This window comes from Elgaria multicarinata, chromosome 7 (genome assembly GCF_023053635.1).
Source record: "Elgaria multicarinata webbii isolate HBS135686 ecotype San Diego chromosome 7, rElgMul1.1.pri, whole genome shotgun sequence".
Taxonomy (NCBI): domain Eukaryota; kingdom Metazoa; phylum Chordata; class Lepidosauria; order Squamata; family Anguidae; genus Elgaria; species Elgaria multicarinata.
In genome coordinates, this window is record NC_086177.1 from 46,878,906 (window position 1) to 46,896,310 (window position 17,405).

General features: G+C 39.3%; 1 protein-coding gene across 1 annotated transcript in view; it reads left to right on the forward strand.

The window, feature by feature from the left end:
- RTTN (rotatin) overlaps nucleotides 1-17,405 on the forward strand; it is a 100,672-nt gene extending 83,267 nt beyond the window's left edge. The window contains exons 43-49 of the mRNA XM_063130509.1: nucleotides 608-685; nucleotides 1,645-1,771; nucleotides 5,423-5,625; nucleotides 8,790-9,057; nucleotides 12,726-12,829; nucleotides 14,835-14,904; nucleotides 16,997-17,405. Of these exons, the coding sequence (XP_062986579.1) occupies nucleotides 608-685; nucleotides 1,645-1,771; nucleotides 5,423-5,625; nucleotides 8,790-9,057; nucleotides 12,726-12,829; nucleotides 14,835-14,904; nucleotides 16,997-17,079 (933 nt within the window). The 3' untranslated portion in view covers nucleotides 17,080-17,405. The remainder of the gene's footprint in view (nucleotides 1-607; nucleotides 686-1,644; nucleotides 1,772-5,422; nucleotides 5,626-8,789; nucleotides 9,058-12,725; nucleotides 12,830-14,834; nucleotides 14,905-16,996) is intronic.

The window sequence follows — 17,405 nt, forward strand, 5'->3', positions numbered from 1 at the left end:
CTCTCTGGGGAGCTCGTTCCACAACCGGGGTGCCATAGCGGAGAAAGCCCTCCTCCTAGTAGCCACCTGCCTCACTTCCTTTGGCAGGGGCTCACGGAGAAGGCTTTCTGCTGAGGGATCTTTATAGTTCATATTTAGTATTCAAAAATAAAACTGCTTTATTACAAAGGAATTTGCGCTAACATGTGCTTTCATATGGAAGGGCAAACCTGCTGAACCTTTTGCAATCACGATGCATGAGTTCCCCCACTCCCACCTGCATTTCTTCATCTCACTTCAACCCATCTCATTGCTCTTTTGAGAGCAATCCCTTTTATTATCGGCCCATAGATTTGCTGTGATTGAAAACCTAACATTTATTATGGATCATGAATTGTATCTCTGTTCCTTTATGTGTGATAGAACTGAAATACGTCTCTACATTAGGTGGAAGTTGAATTTCAATATTTTTTTCGCAGAGCAGTTAGAATGTCAGCCGCTTGAAAGGTAAGGTGGTCAGGTGCAATTGGAGTGTGGCAAAATAAGTCCAGGAGCAAGAAGTGCTACATATGTCACCTACAGTCAATTCTGGGTTGATATGGAACTAAACCATTTTTTGTTCCACTAGGATGATAACCTCAGCAAAGAATTAAAGCTTGTCATGCAGCTCCTAAGAAATTGCTTCTTTCGGAATGAATACTGCAAAGTAAGAAACCAAGGAGACGCGCAACATGCGACTTCAGTATGGGTGGGGCCCTCTCTCACGGAGGATACCGTTGCTGAGAGAAGTGTGAGGAATAATCGTGCTCCTGGCTTTATGTCCAGGGGATTCCACACTATGAAAAGTTCAACTTGCAATGATATGAGGGGTGGGGGAGGGGCTGATCATTGATTGTGAATCTCCATCTATACCTTACGGTGGCAACCTTCTCAAATCTGGGACAGAATCCAGTGTGGCAGGCTTATGCTGCCTCTCTTATGCCCCGCCAGTTTTGTTGGGCAAGTGACCCCCACCGCCTGTCCAACATCAATTTAGTGCTTCCAGGGCAACCCAAAATGAGGCAGGTCGGCAGAGCTTGCATAAGGGAGCTCTGCTGACCTGCTTCCTTCCAGAAACAAGCATTTCCACTCATTTTAAGGCTTCTTCTAGGAAGCGCTAAAAATTCACGGAAGTGGGGGACCCACTTGCACAACAGAATCGGTGGGACCCACAGCTTGCAGAAGGGAATTGGTGAGGTGGAAAGGAGTCAATGGAAAGGTAGATTCTGCCTCTGGTGCCCTCCAGATGTTTTTGACTTCAACTCACATCAGTTCTTGCCAACATGGCCAATAGACAGGGATGCTGAAAATTGTAGTCCAAAGAATCTGGAGGGCACCAGAGGCATAATCTAATGGGGCACTTACACTCCCACTGATTCTCTTCCACCTTAGGGAAGGCTGACTTACATTGTTTTTGAGCTTGGTAAGTGCCTCAAAATGGCATCCTCACGCTGCGCTAAGTTTAAAAATAGTGTCTTCCATGTTCCTTACTCACAAGATGAGACAATATTTTCCCCCTCTAAGGACGATGTCATGCTGCTGTTGAGCCATTAGATTTAAAGTTTCACTCACAATTTTACTTCTAAAAGCAGTTTTCAATATTGTCTTCTTGTCCCTGTCTGGCAGGCAGCAGCTCGTGGAACTCACCTTACCTCTGTTTTCCATTCTCTGTGGCCGTGGCTTTTAATGGATGACTCATTGATGCAAACAGCTCTGCATTTGCTTTGTGTCTACACTGCAAACTATCCTTCAGGTGGGAGACGCTTCTGACATTATTTCCTATATTGCAAGTGGCCCTAATGCATTAATTGAACTGAAAGCTACGGTGATGAAAGAAAAAGGACATGAGTACCTACATTTAGCATTTGTTCTGTATTCTCTATCCCTTGCGCTGTGCAAATGAATGTTCTCATATCACCTACCTTTCAAATATGAATGAAAACTGATATACCATGCATGCCTACCTGCTTAAGCAATGTTTTGATATAATGTATTCATCCTTTGACAGCATTCCTTTCAGTTCTCTTTATGCATCCCCCCACCGCCTCCAAGCAAATGTATTTCCAACATTTTAGGTGTAGGCTGTAAATAGTAATACCAGCACAGTGTTCTCTACATGGCATTTATAGTTTCATCCTATCAATTAAAATGTATGCTTCATCGATAAGTCTTCTTTGATATGTACAGTGACTGCACCTGTATGGAATATCAGGCAATTGGTGTTAACATTATATCCACACCACCAGGATACAGCCTTAAATTAAAGGAAAAAACAGTGCCATTAGTACTGTATTGTTCCTCCAAAGAAAGAAAAGTTACAAAAGTTTCTGACAATTTTTTTTTGATAAAGTGATCTCTATTTCACCTAGCAACGCTTAGCTTCTAATGTGGGTGGCTAGTTCACTTAACTCTACAGTATGTGAATATATGAGTGACTTTATCCCCAGTGGTGAAATTCTTTGTATTAACATATGATTAGTAGTTATGAGGTTAATGGTTCTATTTCTACTTACAACTTCTTTTGTAGGAGTATATCTAAACCTAAAGCATAATAGGGGGAAATGTAAAATGTTATTCTAAACATGACAAGTTGTCATGGAAGGCAAATGAGTTTTTGTATTTAAAAATAGTTTGACATATGTTCGTGAAAGCTGTAATTTCTCTTGTGAATTGATTCTGAAGATATGTTACTCTGTGCATCATTACATATGTAGCTTTAATTTCCTGTTAGTATAAAACATGGCATCAGTTTAAATTATATATTTTGATGATGATCCAAAGAACATGCCCAAAATTCTGCGTGCTTGGGGCAGGCTTTGGGCTATTGTTTTCAAAAAGCAGCCTTATATGTCACATCATAATCTGCTATTTATAAGCTAAGGGGACATTGAAAAGCAGTTTGTAATATGTCATGGCATGTTTAAAGAAAAGAATCAATCAACTAGCCCAAGGACTTAGACAAGACTGCAATAGCTTTTAGGTTTGTAGCCATAGCTAGGATCCGAAGTCTGCAATTGTATTCATACATTCAATCAAATTTGAATGTATGGTTCTTCATGGTTCCAGCATATGTATGCACTTTACTGTGGAAAAAAATCCATTGATGAGAAATCGTTAATACTAGAGATGTTTCCATAATTCTTACCTCAAATATAAGGCAAGCATTATTACCCACAAGTTCTTCTTTGGTTTGCATTTTAATCTAATCTGGAGAAGAACTCAATTCCATTCCTTCCCCACCCATCCACTTATCTTCCAAATGTCCAGCAGTTTACCTTGCTACTGCTCTGGTGGTGGGAAGAAGGGATATATGTGCTGTCTTTTCCCCTCCCTATTAGGCCAGCCAACATCTAGAAAGTGCTTTAGAGAATGAGTTGGCATGATAAGAGCAGTGACTCCATGCCAGGTCAGTTATACTTAGCTAACAAAGATGATGTGGGTGGATGCCACCCTGAAAAGAATAACATTCAAGGTCGTTTTCAAGACCTCATGAATGGGATTGGTCAGGCTACTTTCAGAAAAACTGTCACAGCTCTGTAAACAATGAACCAATTGGACATACTGTACGTCAAATTGAAGGTATGGAGCTGTGCTACCAAACATAATAGCAGTGGAAATCTATTTTTGATTGGTGATAAGTGCTATAAGTACTCAAGCAAAAATACCAAAAATTCTGGCAACAACACGGCCATGGAATGGCATACCATTTCAACTGTCCCTCACAGCTTTTTTAACCCTCACATATTTATTAGCCAAGTCATTTCCTATAACTGATGTACTGAATTTTCAGATTGGATTGTTATTTGCAAAGTTATGACTAAACATAGGAGATATGGCCAAACACATTAATGCCATGATACCATGTTTGTTTATTATTTATTTATTTATTTATTTATTACATTTTTCACTGCCCTATAGCCGAAGCTCTCTTTAAAAAAATTTGTATTGGGATCAGTGTTTTAAAGGCTAGCACCTGTGCCAGATCAATTGCATATAGGGTGACAAAGAAGATGTAGGTAGCTTCCATCCTCAAAAATGACTTTTAAGGTTATTTTCAAGAGCCCTACGCTTGTTGTACACTTTAAAGTTCTGCAGTCATTTAAAGAAATCATACCTTAGTGGCTCTGTTTTTAATTAATATTACTTTACATGATTAGATTTCCAACATTTGATGGTAGAAAATTATTAATGCTTGTTATGTCTTACGACAGTGTTTTATAAATATAAAGTATATAGCCTTTGGTAGATCCATCCTTCTTGAATGTCTAATTCCATCACTACATCTTGTGACAGTGGATTCTATAATTGTGTGTTGTGTGTGGCAAAGCCCTTCTTGCTATATATTCAGCATTTCTAAAACCATGAATTGCTGCTTCTAATAGCACACTCAGGTGGTGAGTGCTGTCAGGATTAGAGCCAGAAGAGGGAACAGGAGATAATAGCTTGTTCAGGAACCCCCAAGTTTGCAGGAGTTAGAAAAAGGTCATTTAAAATATCCTAAGGGAACAAAACAACAGATAAGTACACTCAGTATCCGCAGAATGTTTAGTGTCAGTAGAAAACGAAAACCAGTGGAATGTCATGTTCGGGGGAACTGGCTGGCTGGAGTCCTATACAAGGCTACTGCTCTTAGGAGGTGAAGAAATATAGCAGCATTTTCTTGCAGGTCCCATATGTAATAACTGGATTCTAACTGCATGCACTTTGCTCAGTGTATGAATACCATTTCTTTGTAAGTAGCTGTTAAACACACACAATCTCTTTCTATAAACTTGGCTTTTTTCACTGCATGGACTATCTGAATTTTTAATACCTACAGCTGGAGAAAGATATATACCCTATTTCTTCGATTCTAAGACACACTTTTTTCCCATATAAACATCTCTAAAACTGGGGTGCGTCTTAGAATCGCGGGTGTATCTTAGGTTTTTTTTTCTTCTGCTGGTGGTACTGAAATTAGTGTGCGTCTTACAATCGATGGCATCTTACAATCGAAGAAATAGGGTAAGCAAAAGGTAAATAAGCAAAAGCGTGTGACAGGATTGTGCCATAAGGCCTATTATACATGAACAATTCTTCAAATATAATTCTAATCCTCTGTTGTAAAGGAATGTATCTATATATCTTCTAATCTTTAATATTTCTGGTTATTTATACTAACCCAATATTAATATGTTTCATATTTCGAAGAAGCTTGAAACGAAATTTTTCTTCTCTAATCAACTTGTAATAATAAAGCTAATAAAACAAGGCAGTTTTAAATAGCATTTTAAGAGGTTATTTATATGCTTACAACTTTTTTAAAAATATATCTTTATAAATGAAAATGAAATTGATAAAATGCTTATCTATATGGAAACTATAAAGTATGTTTTTCCTAATTCTTATGCTTCAATCTTTAAAGGCTGTGGCTCTCTGTGTGTATCCAGTGGTGGATTGTCTCCCCTTCAAACAGCCCAAAGAACTGCAGCTGGGAACTCGCTAATGCATAGCATTGTGAAGTTAGCATCTCAAACTCCAACTGAGAACAGTGTAATTCAGCAGATGACCTTTAATCTACTGGCTAACCTAGTTGTATCTCATGACTGTAAAGGGGTTCTTCAGAAGGTAGGCAGGAACTGTCTTGAATTTATTTCTAAAGTTGAGAAAGAGATGTAGCTGTTGCGCAAATCCAAGTAAAGAAATGAAGACACCCAAGTGGTGTAGTTCAAGGAGAAAAATGTGAACAGAAGATTGAGATTTATGATGGTATTGAATCATAGTATCAAAATGCAGGCAAAATGTATGAAAAAAATACAAATATATTGTTAAGAAAAGCTTCTGTTCAGAGATAGATAGATAGATACTGTAGATAGAAAGATCCAGGACAAATAAAAGGAAGTACTTCTTCACACTGCATAGTTATATTATGGAACTCTCTACCACAAGATGGCCACCAATCTGGATGGCTTCAAAAGGGGGTTGGATAAATTCCTGTGGCAAAGGCTATCAATGGCTACTAGCCCTGATGGTTGTGTGCTATCTCCAGTATTCGAGGCAGTAAGCCTGTGTGCACCAGTTGCTGCGGAACATTGGGTGGGAGGGTGCTGTTGCAGCATGTCCTGCTTGTTCATCCCTGGCTGATGGTTGGTTGGCCGCTGTGTGAACGGAGTGCTGGACTAGATGGAGCCTTGGTCTGATCCAGCAGGGCACTTCTTATGTTCTAGAATCCAATGATATGCAGGATCCAGTAACACTACCACTAATGCCATTGTGCTAGCATAAACAAATGCTAGCACAGTGTTATTGGCGCTTCCTAGACAAAGGGCCAAATTTCGGTGGCAAATCACCACTTTTTCCCCTTCCCTAGGATGTGCTAACTACGTTGCACTCGAGTTGGTTTGTACTAGCAGTGTGCTGATATTGAATACTGATATATATATATATATATATATATATGCATATTATACCTATAAATGTTTAATTTAATGTGTTCCATCTTGTAATTTATCCTGCCCTTATTGTTTTTGCTATCTGAATCTTCACACTATACTATATTAAAATAAATTAATGTTGGTTGTAGCAGTGCCTCTGGATTGTGGCCCCTGACTTCAAATTGTTCAAAGCAAGTGCCTTTAAGTATGTGTAGTTTGACATCAGTTGCATAGAGGAATGGGTGCAAATGCCGAAGTACCAGACAAGCATGCTCTCATCAGCCAACCTATTGTCTATTCAGTCAAAATGTCTAAATGGTGCACCCTGTTCGCCTAGCTGATTTTTCTGCTTCTGTGCCACATCGCCAGCTCTCAGTGTTGTATGCTTTAAAGTAAGATTATAAGTATAATTTGTGCATACAGCTCCAGTACATTTAGACATTAATTATATACATTGCAAAATATACTTTGTCATGTGTCAGCATTGCTCTTTGTGGGAAGGTGGGTTCTCAATTCCCTGATCTTTATTTCTGATCTTTGCTGCATCTTTTTCTCATGTCAGTGCAGTTATCTTGTAAATGAAAAGCATGGAATGTGCCTTTCTCCAGAAATGATTGGTTTGTTTTGATGCAATAATTCTTCTTTGAATAGCGCAGTAATTTCCTGCGTAATGTCTGATGAACGCTGTCGGAAACTTTCTCAAAGCAGTTCATCATTAAGACAATTCCCTCCCTCTTCTGGGAGCTTATGACTTTCCCACTTCTTGAAAGAAGGCAATGGGTGGAACAAGCCAGTCTCCCAACCTCTGTTCCTTTTAGACAGCAAGCAGAGTAGAAATAGGAATTGTTGATCTTCTTTGTGTCTTGATGAGTTTGTGTTGTCATTTTACAGCTTTCAATGGTTAAAACTACTTTAAACCAGTTGCTGAATATTTAAGGCCAGTGTGTGTAGATTGATTGATTTTATTATTAAATTTATATTCCACAACTTTGGGCAAAATTGCATTGAGAACAGCTAATAAACCACTACAAGCAATGTACTTGAACAATCATTTTGGGGTTTTTAAATTTAAAAAAAAAAACATAAAGGAAGATACAGCAGCAATAAAACAACCAGTCAATAAAAAGCAAGTAAGAAAGCTAAAAATGTGCAGTGACTTAAGGCGCATGTGCATGCATGTTTAGATGGGGAAAACATCCTACATCTCCCAGTAGGACTTTCCCCCATCTAAACTTGCATAGGGTTGCACCCTTAAAGAGTAAAAACTCTTAAGAGCTGGGAGAATAAAGAGGCCTTTGCCTGCCAAACAGAAAGCACACTGGCTGTGTTTGCAGCAAGTGTGTAAATTAGGGATGGGAAACCTGTGGTCCTGCAGATGATGATGCATTACTGGTACCATCATCCCTGACCTTTAGTTATGGTTACTAGGGCTAATGGAAGTCGGAGTCCAACAGCATCTGAAAGGTCACAGGTTTACCACTCGGGATGTAAATGCTGTGGCTTGGATCCAAAGGTCCCCTTCCACCTTGCAGGCAGCCTCTTCTATTTATGGAAAGGCTTCTTCTGATCTTACAGAAAAAGGCTGTATGAAGACAGTTACCCTCACTCTAAATTAGGTCTTTCATTTACCCAAGATTTTGTGCAAGCTCTTAAGACGAAGCTCTTTAAGAAGAGGCACACTTGAGTTTATATGCTCTATCTTTCCTTATTTGACTATGTTTTTCATACTATAATACAGCCCCCAAGCATTGTGCTGCACTGCAAGAAGTCTTCCGCTAGCCTGTTCAAGAGTTCATGGAAGAACTCATGCATATTTGTTCTCCTTCTATGTTTGGTAGTTTGGATTTAAGCCTGTATGTTTCAGTCTAGTTACTAATTATCTGTTAATTATGTGCATCTACACTGGGCTGCAACTTGAATATAACTTTGTAATAACATGTCCAATTGTAATTACTTTTACTGATTACTATTCATAAACTGGTTTGACTAATCAGTGTAGGAAGATAAGGTATGTTATTTTTTGCTGACTGAATTATTGAAATTGTGAAAACAGCATTCCGGTTTGGGGGTAGTGTTGAATTTTTCATAAATACAGGACGTTTTGGCAAATGACATGTTTTGTGTAGACCGACATCATCAATTGAGGCTGTGATCAGGCTGAAGCAATGTGTTAATGGGAACCAAATGCTACAATGTGAAGGGCCGCTCAGCTAATTTGTCAAAACTTCAGAACGCAATGTCTTGTTCAGTGTTTTCAAAGAAAAAATTGGGACTTTTGTAGGAAACTTTTTCCCCCCGTAGGAGAACTGTGGAAGGATGTTACTTAGTAATGCATATTTTGTTTCTGTCATACTCCAGAATAACTTCCTGCAGAACTTCTTGTCACTGTCATTGCCCAAAGGAGGAAATAAAAGCCTTGGTGTGCCGGCTGTTGCTTGGCTAAAGCTCCTGTTGAATTTATCGTTTGGAGAAGATGGGCAGCAAATGATTGTGAAGCTGAATGGTAGCTTAGATCAACTTATAGAGATGGCCAAGTTCAAGCACCGAAGTAATCCAAACATAATCCTTCTGATTCTGCACAACACCTGCTTTAGCCCAGCCAACAAACCAAAGATACTAGCTAATGGTAAATACTGATTGCCTTTTTTAGACTGTTGCCAAGGTGCACTATGGCTATCTCATGGTACTGTAGGTTGTTGACGAACACTTTATATGTAAGGCTTTTTATATGAGCAAACGTGATTTATATATTAATTAATGTATATATTTAAATTAATTTTGATCCATATGGTAATACAATATTTTGGAATTCCCATTTGAGAACATCCTGTAAGTTTACTCAGGGAGCTGGCCAAGGTGTTTCCACACTGAAGTTAACAGGTTACATGTTTTAGCACTGTGCCCAGTAATTTATTTAATAGATTTATAAACCCCCACTTCTGTACAAGACTCTGGGCTGCGTAGATCTTAAAATAAAATATCTACAACCAAGCTCAGTAAAATGGAAATATAAAATTGTAGAGCAGGATCTATAAAATCAGTGAAAAAACCCCAAAGGTATTAAAACACAATTATGTCCAGCTATAAAACATGCTAGACTATCTGGACAATTTTTAGAAAAAAGTATTTGCTTGGCACCAACAAGATGCCAACGTCGGCAGCAGATGAGCTTCTCTGCGGATGGCATTCCCCATGTGAGGCTCTGCAGTTGAGAAAAGCAGGGAGTGACTGGGGAGAGATCTATATTCATGTGGCAAGGTGACCCAGAGGAAGGGCTCTGATGAAGAATGATGATTTTGGACAGGTTCAAGTGATAAAGGACAGGGTTTTTTTAAAGATAGCTGGTCCATAAGCTATTTATAGCTTAATAGGTAGCGACCAGCACTTTGAATTGTGCCTAACGGTATAGCTGTTTTAAGCATAAGCAAAATAGGATAAGAACATAAGAAGAGCCATGCTGGATCAGACCAAGGGTCTATCTAGCCCAGCACTCTGTTCACACAGTTGTTGACCAGCTGTCGACCAGGGACCCACAAGCAGGACACAGTGTAACAGCACCCTCCCACCCATGTTCCCCAGCAACTGGTGCACATAGGCTTACTGCCTCTGATACTAGAGGTAGTGCATAACCATCAGGACTAGTAGCCATTGATAGCCTTCTCCTCCAGGAATTTGGATTTTAAAACCATCCAAATTGATGGCCATCGCCACATCTTGTGGTAATGAATTCCATAATTCTAAGTGTGGTTGCACCATAGATTTGTATAAAGGCAATATGATACTGGCAGTTTTATTCTCAGTACCTTTTCTAATTATACCTATCATGGAGTTTGCCTTCTTTACAGCGGCCGCACACTGGGTTGACATTTTCATCAATCTTTATGTTCCTTTATAGACAGTCAGTTTGAAGCTTAGCAGCTATGTTTGTACTATTGATGTTTCTGGGATGTCTTCAAAGACAGACTCATATATAATACGGTGCATTGCAGTGATCCAGGGGTCGGCAATGTGGCACCTGCAGGCACCAATGTACTCCCAGAGTCCTTCTTTGATGCCCACCAAAGTGCCCTATCCCTCCTACTTGTTTTTGTTAATTAACACATTTTCTGACTGACAGCTGAGATTACTGTGAAATCTTTCTGTTGATGTTGAAAACTGTGGGTTCAAATAAGTTGTTTGGTGTGTTGGCATTCAGTCCCCACCTCTGCCTTGTACTCAGCCTTTTCAGCAGATTACTTGTCCTTTGCCATGCCTCCGAGTAGCCTCCATTTTGTGGTGGTGCACAGAATAGTTTTTCAAATTGCCAAATGTGCCCATAGCCCAAAATGGTTGCCTACCCCTGGAGTAGTCCAATCTAGAGGTTGCCAGAGTATGGATAATGGTGGCCAGGAAGGTTTGGTGCTGACGTATCAGCCTTGGCGAGTAAAAAGTGCTGTGTGCTACAGAATCCACTACATCTTGCAGTGACAATGCTGTATCTCTCAGTACTGACTGTGAACCTGGTTCTTTAGAGGAAATGTAATCCCAAACAGGTTGAAAACTACTGTCCTGTTAGATGAATCACCTGCTAATTGAACTTCTGTCTGGCTTGACATTGGAATCAATATACAGATACTGATTCAGGACTTTCCCTAGTCCTTTGCACATTACTTACATGCAGGGGGGATCCATACTTTGTAAGTTGATATCAGAATGGAAGAAGCCTGTGCATGCAGTTATCAATGGGAGCTGGAACCATACATGATTGGGACTCTGGCTCTTGTGGTAATGTTCCTAGCTCAGACATCCAAACCTAGTGGGGTGAGACTGGAGCTGTTCAATATAAGGACTGAGGCCAGCAGCACAGTTCTGCTATCCCTTTCAACATACCGACATTTTTCATGTGAGTAATGTGTAAGGGGGGCTACAGTTTTGCTTGAATCTGATGAAAAGGAGAAACAAATCTTCATATCATCAGCATACTGAGCAGCATAATTACCATGTATATTTTCTGGTGTGAAATATCAAAGTTGGAGCAGCATTTAACTAGCTCCTGTATTGCCATAGGTGGTGAAGCAAATGGCGTGTCATGGTTGAACAAAAAGGGCACATGGTATGGTTGGTGAAGCGGGTGGGCCTTCTCCCTCTCACCTTCCCCTCCTCATATCAGTCTTATTTTTATTTTAGTAAAATGAGATTATTTTGAAGCCTTAAAAAGAAGTGACTGTTTTATGGGAGAAACTGCTTTTTCTTCCAAGTCCCCTTGCAAATCAGGTCCCAGCTGTTTCACCTCTTCAAATGGATTCATAAGAAACCTGCACACGTTTTGTGAGCGAGGAGTATATACGCTGAATGTAACAAAATACAGTGTTTACTTGTGGCAAGATTTCTCTCTAGGGCGAATAAAGAAGCTGTACTGCCTTCCAAAAGAATTCTGATCCGTTTCCATTACGAGTTACCTTAGTGCTCGAACCCCTTCCTTAAGCAATCGCTATTCAACTGCATCATCTTCCTTGAATATAATTGAAGTGGAGCATAATCTATCTGGTGGTCTTCTGAACAAAATGTTAATGGGCGGCCTCAAGCAGTGGCAGGTACATTTTGGAGACACTGCCAGAAGAGCTAGTGTGAGAAGCCAAGTAATATATTTTAATTGTGGGGATGGGTAACAATTACCGGTGTCTTCATTCTCACCCCCTTGTTCTCCTTTACTAAAGTAGTAGCTGATATGCCCAGCATTGCTCAGGTCTGTGAATAATATTTATAAAAATTATTTGATGAATAACAAATTTGTCTGCAGCTTATTCATCTTTAGGATGGCCGGCTTTTTTTAGTTTGGTTGAGTTAGTAAATTGTTTTGTTAGAATAAATGGGAAATGGTGTTAATAAGAACTGTATTTTAAATTAGAGCTTCGTGATAAACCACTTTTTTTCCCTTTTGCCTGAAATGCCTACACCTCCCATCATGCCTTGTCCAGAGCAGCCATCTAAACTTCAAAAACAATCAGGACACACAACACCCTTTCTACCAACTAAAAAAAAGGCATACTTTTCCTATAAGTTAAGATACCTGAAATGTCTTGGCTTTATTTATTATTCCTAGGTTTATTTTTTACAAGGAGCGCTTTTTAATGGAACAAGCCATAAGTGTTAGTTGAAATTAAATTATTTTGATTTATATAAACCTACTGTACTGTTGTAATATTTATCACAGAAAGAGAAACAAATGACCCTCAGGGATGCATTGGCAAAGCTGCGATTGTGATATAATGGCCTATTCTTAGGTACATGTGTGGTCTTTTGTCTTCCTCACAGATAAAGCTATTGCATTGCTATCGGCCTGTCTGGAAAGTGATAGCCCTGTAGCTCAAAGAATAGGAGCGTCTGCACTTTGGGCTTTGCTTCACAATTATCAGAAGGTTAGTATTTTCTCTGTTGAGTGTGTGTTTTTTCTGACACATTTGCACACAAGCATTGTCGTTTTTATTTTTGTATTGCATTATATATCCTGCCTTTCCATTAGCATGGTCAATACGAGTGTCAAACACAGCACTGCATAAATCAATTAAAAATGGAAGCTTAAAGCAAAATTGGCTGATCTTAGTTCAAGCAAATATATGATATTCAGCACCCAAAGCTATTGCCTCACAGCCCCCTTGGGATTACTAGACCACAATGTTCATGAAGGTGGAGTCCAGAGATAGAGGCTTTTTGTTTGTTATGCATAAAGGCACAGGACCCCTCTCTGGCAATTATATTGTTCTGTTCTCCCATGAATCTTTCCTCAGGTTTCATTGGCTCAGTTCACACAACACTTTTCTTGGTGGTTTTAGAACTCTACTGTGGAGTTGTTACACCACTGTTGAAAAATGTGTTGTCTGGCGGGAAAACTCCACCCCATGGTGGAGTTTTTTTTAAAAAAAAAAAACCCAACACACTCCACCCTGAAACTCCACACTGTGCAGAGGAGAGTTCCTGAACAACCATTGTGTGAAGAACACCATGGAGTTTCCTGTTGAGTTGAGTGAAGTTTCCCAGTGGCCATAGAGTTCTCTGCCAAGAGTGACAAAAGGAGGGAGTGCCACTATAGGAGAGCCACTGGGATTGGTTTTTTTTTTTTTTTTTTTTGCAGCAATGGCTGATGGGATACCATTGGGAGGACCGGGAGGAAAAAAAGTGGAGGAACTGTCAATCAAATGCTGCATTGACTTTTACTCCACTCCACAGGCCACACCCACACAACAGTGGAGTTGGAACTTGTTGTGTGGTGAGTATCCGCTCCGACTGAGTAGAGAAGAGTGTTGTGTGAATTGAGCCTTTGTCTTCTATTTGCCTTTCTCTGAACTTTCTGTATCGCACTGCCTATTCTTCCTCTTTTCTTAGAGCAGCTTCTCTAAACCTGGTACCCTCCAAATGTTTTGGACTGAACTTCCATCAATTCCTGCCAGCATACCCAATGCCTAGGGCTGATGGGACTTGTTGTCCAAACAATTGCACCAGGTTGGGGAAGGCTGTTCTAGAGCCTTTGTGATGTTTTAATCCTAGTCAAAATGAAAGCTCTCTTTTCATAGAAGCTGTTCTAGGAACATTTTGTCACGGTCAACCTTGTTCCTTGAGCAGCCGGAATTTTTGTGGATATTCTGTATCATCACAAAGCTTAAGCAGTTGTTGTCAGAGCTTTTACTACCTTAAAAGGCTTCAGCGTAAGCTGGAGGAGGTGAGAACCAAGATGCTCCCTATTTTCAGAACACTGATTTGGGTACTATTTCTTTTTTATGCTGGAGTATGACAGAATTTTGCCGAATTCTGAACACATTTCTGTCCTGAAACCTGTTAGCTAATGAAGCTCTTAACCTTATTAAGAAGGAAACATGTCACGGTGTGTCTATTTAAAATGTGTATTCTTTCTCTGCTCCCAGCTTCTGCATGGGTGCTATGAGATACATGAATGCATCAAATTAATATTGGAACAGGGCAGCATAATAAATTATTGTGTAGGTTTTGTGATGCATGGGCTTTAAAATATGCTGTTTATTGCCATGCAACAGGCAGTTGATGCTTGTTCTACCACTATTGTATTCCATAAGAAGTTGGCAAGTGTGTCGCTCATAAGGAGCTTAATATTCAAGTGAGAGCTTTCTGTTGTGCTGAGCTTTGCAAACAGACATGTTCTGGGAAATTGTGCCTCCTTTTATTGCCATATTTCATTGAACTCCTCTGTCTTCTTCCTCTCCCCTGCCTCCCCCAAACCCCACAGCACTATTCACAATGGTATGCTCACATGTTGCGTTCTTCAGTATCTGAATGTCATAGCCTTGTGGCCTGCTGCCAATAAAGGAGTGCAAGGAGGAGGAACGGTCTTGAGCATCAGCACGGGGGAATTAATAAAGTCGTCGGATTATTCTTTCTTTTTTTGTGCTACAGGCAAAAGTGACTTTGAAGAATCCATCAATCAAAAGAAGAATAGATGAAGCCTTTATTTCAATAAAGAAAAGTACGTTTTCATAGAAAAGGCTTAGTTTCCATCTCAAAGGAATAGCAGCCGGTTCTATAATAGTTTTGTGAAGAGATGAGTAATATTCAACATTGCCCAAGAAAACAACAAACAAGTATCCTCTTCTCGAGGAGAAAGCTATCAATGGCCACTAGTTCCAAAGGCTATATTTACTCCAGTGTCAGAGGCAGTACACCTATGTACACCATTTGCTGGAGACCATGATTGGTAGGGTGCTATTTATATATTTATTCATTACATTTCTATACCACCCACTAGCTGAAGTTCTCTGTTGCACTTATGGCCTACTTGTGGGTTTCCAACAGGCTGTTGGTTGGCCACTGTGTGGACAGAATGTCGGACTAGATGAACCTTGGACTGATGCAGAAGGGCTCTTCTTCTTCTTCTTCTTTTGCAATGCAATCCTAAGCATGAATACTCAGGAGTAAGTCTCGCTGATTTCAGTGGGGTTTACTCCCAAGAACATGTACATAGGATTGTAGCATGTCAACAGCTTTCCTGAAACATTATAAGCTCTATATTCTACTTTTGAAATCCATATGTGCTTTCAAAAACGAATGTTTTTAAAGCAGTACCTAGCTTAGGGTTGTCAAGAGTTGAATGTTGCGTATATTTTCGCCGTCCCACATTGTTTAAGAAAAGCCAAAATGTAGTCAACATTATCCTTTTTAAAAGTTCTTCCATGCATCTCGTGATCGTATTAAGTATTTTATTGTGAGAGAAGATCCAGCAGGTTTCCCATCCATACACTTGGGCATTATAATTTGGACTAGAAGTATCCTTTCCCATTGTGTATCAACCATATGACAAGCGGTTTCTCCAGTCGTGTTAAGGGAAATCTTTCTACTGATTTTTACCTTCCTAGCAGTTAGAATGATGCAGGTGCACATGCATTCTATTGAAAAACAAAATGTGAACAAGAGGTGACCACTTCTGAAATCATCTTATATACACTTTTGTACAGGGCCAGATGTAGGTTGAAATCCATCCTCATTCAGATTGCCTGTGTGATTGTTATGGGCACAGTCCAGCCAAAATTTAACTGTTAAGAATTGAGATGTACTTAAGTCTGTTTCATGGAAATAAATAGGACTTAAAAGTTTTTGACTTTGCCAAGGCTGTGCCATATGTCACTTGTTCAGTGTACTGATCAGCTTGCAATTATATAATAAATTTGCAAACTTTGTTTTAAGCTGAATAAATAGCAAAATGATCAGATGAGCACCTCACCACATAACTAGTTTTAATAAAGGTATTTCATCCTGTAACTGGGCTTATACCAGGGACAGGGAGAAATTCATTTAGTTCGTGTTTTAGAAAGAATGAACTTAATTTGCACTTGCTGAACTAATATGCAATTTGGATCACAAATTTCTTTCTGTTTTCAAACTTCTCCAAGTTTTGTGATGTAGTTCTCCAATCAAAAAAGTACACACACACATTTGTAGATTAGTTCTATTTGCTTGGAGTTTTGATATTTAGCTAAAGAAAAAGCCTGCAAGGCTTATGGTAAAGACGGTAATTTCAGCCAGTTTCCGGCAACCTAGATTGATGGACCCAAGGACCCCTACCCTTTGTCCAATATAAAGTGCACACCTGGAAGCAGAGCTGAGGAAGAGTTTGAGGAAGGCACCTGAATGTTCCTCACCTACTCAAATACATTTTCTAGTGTTAGGTATATAAATTATCCAAGAGTACTGGGCAATTGGGCAAGGGCTGTAGCTTAGGGGAGTAGAGTCCAAGTTCAATCTTTGACATCTCCAGGTAGGGTTGTAAATGATTGTGTCTGAAACTCTGGAGAACTGCTGCCAGTCAGTGTAGACAATACTGGTCTAGATGGAACAATGTATAAGGCAGCTTCCTATGCTACTGTTAAAAAATTATCCTAGTATGCTTTTTGAAATCAAATACTTAATAATGAATCATCAATCCTGATGCTACTAACAAAATTATGAAATGGTAGAAGGAACTGCATTTTTATTACAAAGATGACTTGCTTTATCTTTAGTTATGAGGCACAGTTTGCAATTTATCACATATTAAGATTTGATACATTTCCTTCCCTTTTTAGCTCTCCGACAGCAACAAGAAAGCCAGCAGAATGCCTATCACTTAAAATGTCTGGAAACCCTCATGCAGCTTCTCAGCACTTAACAAATGCAATGTAAATGCAGTGCATGTCATAGGACTGGTTTCTGTGAAAGGCACTAGAAACCAAATAGAGTTTTAAATTGATCGTTCTGAGGAAATTCGCCATTGCGGAAGAATGTTAATTCTTTGGATTAATATTTGAGGATTCTGTGCAAAAAAAATTACAATGAATGTATTCATTTTTCTAGAAACACAGTTCCAATACTGTGGTGCTACAAGTGGCAGATGGAAAAATAGAATGGATTTTTAATTATGTAAATTGTAATTATGTAAATATACTTTTCTCCACAATGTTTGAGCTTGTATAAATAAAGATGGTACGAAAAGGT